Source organism: Stegastes partitus, unplaced genomic scaffold (genome assembly GCF_000690725.1).
Source record: "Stegastes partitus isolate 25-593 unplaced genomic scaffold, Stegastes_partitus-1.0.2 Scaffold380, whole genome shotgun sequence".
Taxonomy (NCBI): Eukaryota; Metazoa; Chordata; class Actinopteri; family Pomacentridae; genus Stegastes; species Stegastes partitus.
Genome location: NW_007578111.1, coordinates 336,578 through 337,721, shown reverse-complemented (window position 1 = coordinate 337,721; position 1,144 = coordinate 336,578). Strand labels below are relative to the sequence as shown.

At 43.7% G+C, this 1,144-nt stretch overlaps 2 protein-coding genes across 4 annotated transcripts in view; both read right to left on the bottom strand.

Annotated features, from left to right (window-relative positions):
- LOC103359538 (rho guanine nucleotide exchange factor 28-like) overlaps positions 1-1,144 on the bottom strand; it is a 38,119-nt gene that overhangs the window by 8,735 nt on the left and 28,240 nt on the right. For all 3 annotated transcript variants that reach the window (XM_008284928.1, XM_008284929.1, XM_008284930.1), the window contains 2 exons: positions 857-987; positions 632-772 (listed from right to left, as the gene is read on the bottom strand). In XM_008284928.1, coding sequence (XP_008283150.1) covers positions 632-772; positions 857-987 — 272 coding nt within the window. The remainder of the gene's footprint in view (positions 1-631; positions 773-856; positions 988-1,144) is intronic.
- The window catches only part of osmr (oncostatin M receptor), a 22,159-nt gene that overhangs the window by 17,259 nt on the left and 3,756 nt on the right, over positions 1-1,144 (bottom strand). The window lies entirely within an intron of this gene.

The window sequence follows — 1,144 nt, the reverse complement described above, 5'->3', positions numbered from 1 at the left end:
CCCCATCCCCACATCAGTGTGGTTTTAATGTGGTTTATTCCCTGCTGTTGACATCGTTGTCATGGCTGCATTAACAGCCGGAGACAGTTAATGTGTGTTGTTATTGCATTACCGTAAGACCAGAAAATTTGCCCTCAGCTTCTGAATCACAGATACAGACTGTCTCGTTTCGTCTAACGCACAGTTTCTAAAACTAGTACAAATGTAGGAATATGTCTGAGTAAGAAATAAATATAGATTAACTGTCTGAGCCTCGTGTTGGACCAATCAGAGATGAGAGACAAGAGATAAGATCAAAGATGTGATGGCGTAATCATACATAAGAATTTAGGGATTCCACTGACTGCAGGCAAATCATGTTGTTTCTCTCATTAGACTCCGTTGAGCTTATCCGTCTTGAGCTCGAAAATGTGTTGCTTAAAAATGATCAAATGTCAACAAGATGCAGACGTCTGAGTTTGAGAACATCTGGTGGTTTGATTCTTTGGCTCAACCTGCTGAGGTTGATTCCAACCAACAGAATCTGCTCCACAGTGACAGATTATGTAGAAATGCTCATATACATTAACATTTAATAGAACTGGAAACTGTTGTTTAAAAAAAGAAAGAAAGAAAGAAGGTTGACTCTCACCATAAATAACATCCTGTCGTTTGACCGTGTGTCTGTCGTGTTTCCTACAAAACTCTGGACTGACCGCGAGACTCCACGACTCGGCTTCTAGTCCCAGCAGGTCGGCTGACAGGTCACTGAGCAGAGGAGCATCAACAGCATCTGTAGGAACAAACAGTGTTTTACTTCCAGATCACTGTTTCAAGCGACGGGGCCACCACATCCTGACAGTTCCCCCTTCCTCACCCTGCGTGGTGATCGGCAGGTCGGTGGACGGAGGAGTCGCCGTGACCGGAGTCCCTTCGTCAGACAAGGAACTGTTGGTGCAAACTGTGACGCTGCTCTCAGCATCCGCCGCCGCTGCATCACTCAGACGTCTGCAGAGGATCAACGCAAGTCAGAACCAGTTAGAATGAGTGTCTATAAAATGAGTTTTATGTGTTAAGGTGTTTGGAAACAGATGCTAGTTGTGGAGGTTAAAGTTAAATTTGACTAGAAAGAAAGAAAGAAAGAAAGAAAGAAAGAAAGAAAGAA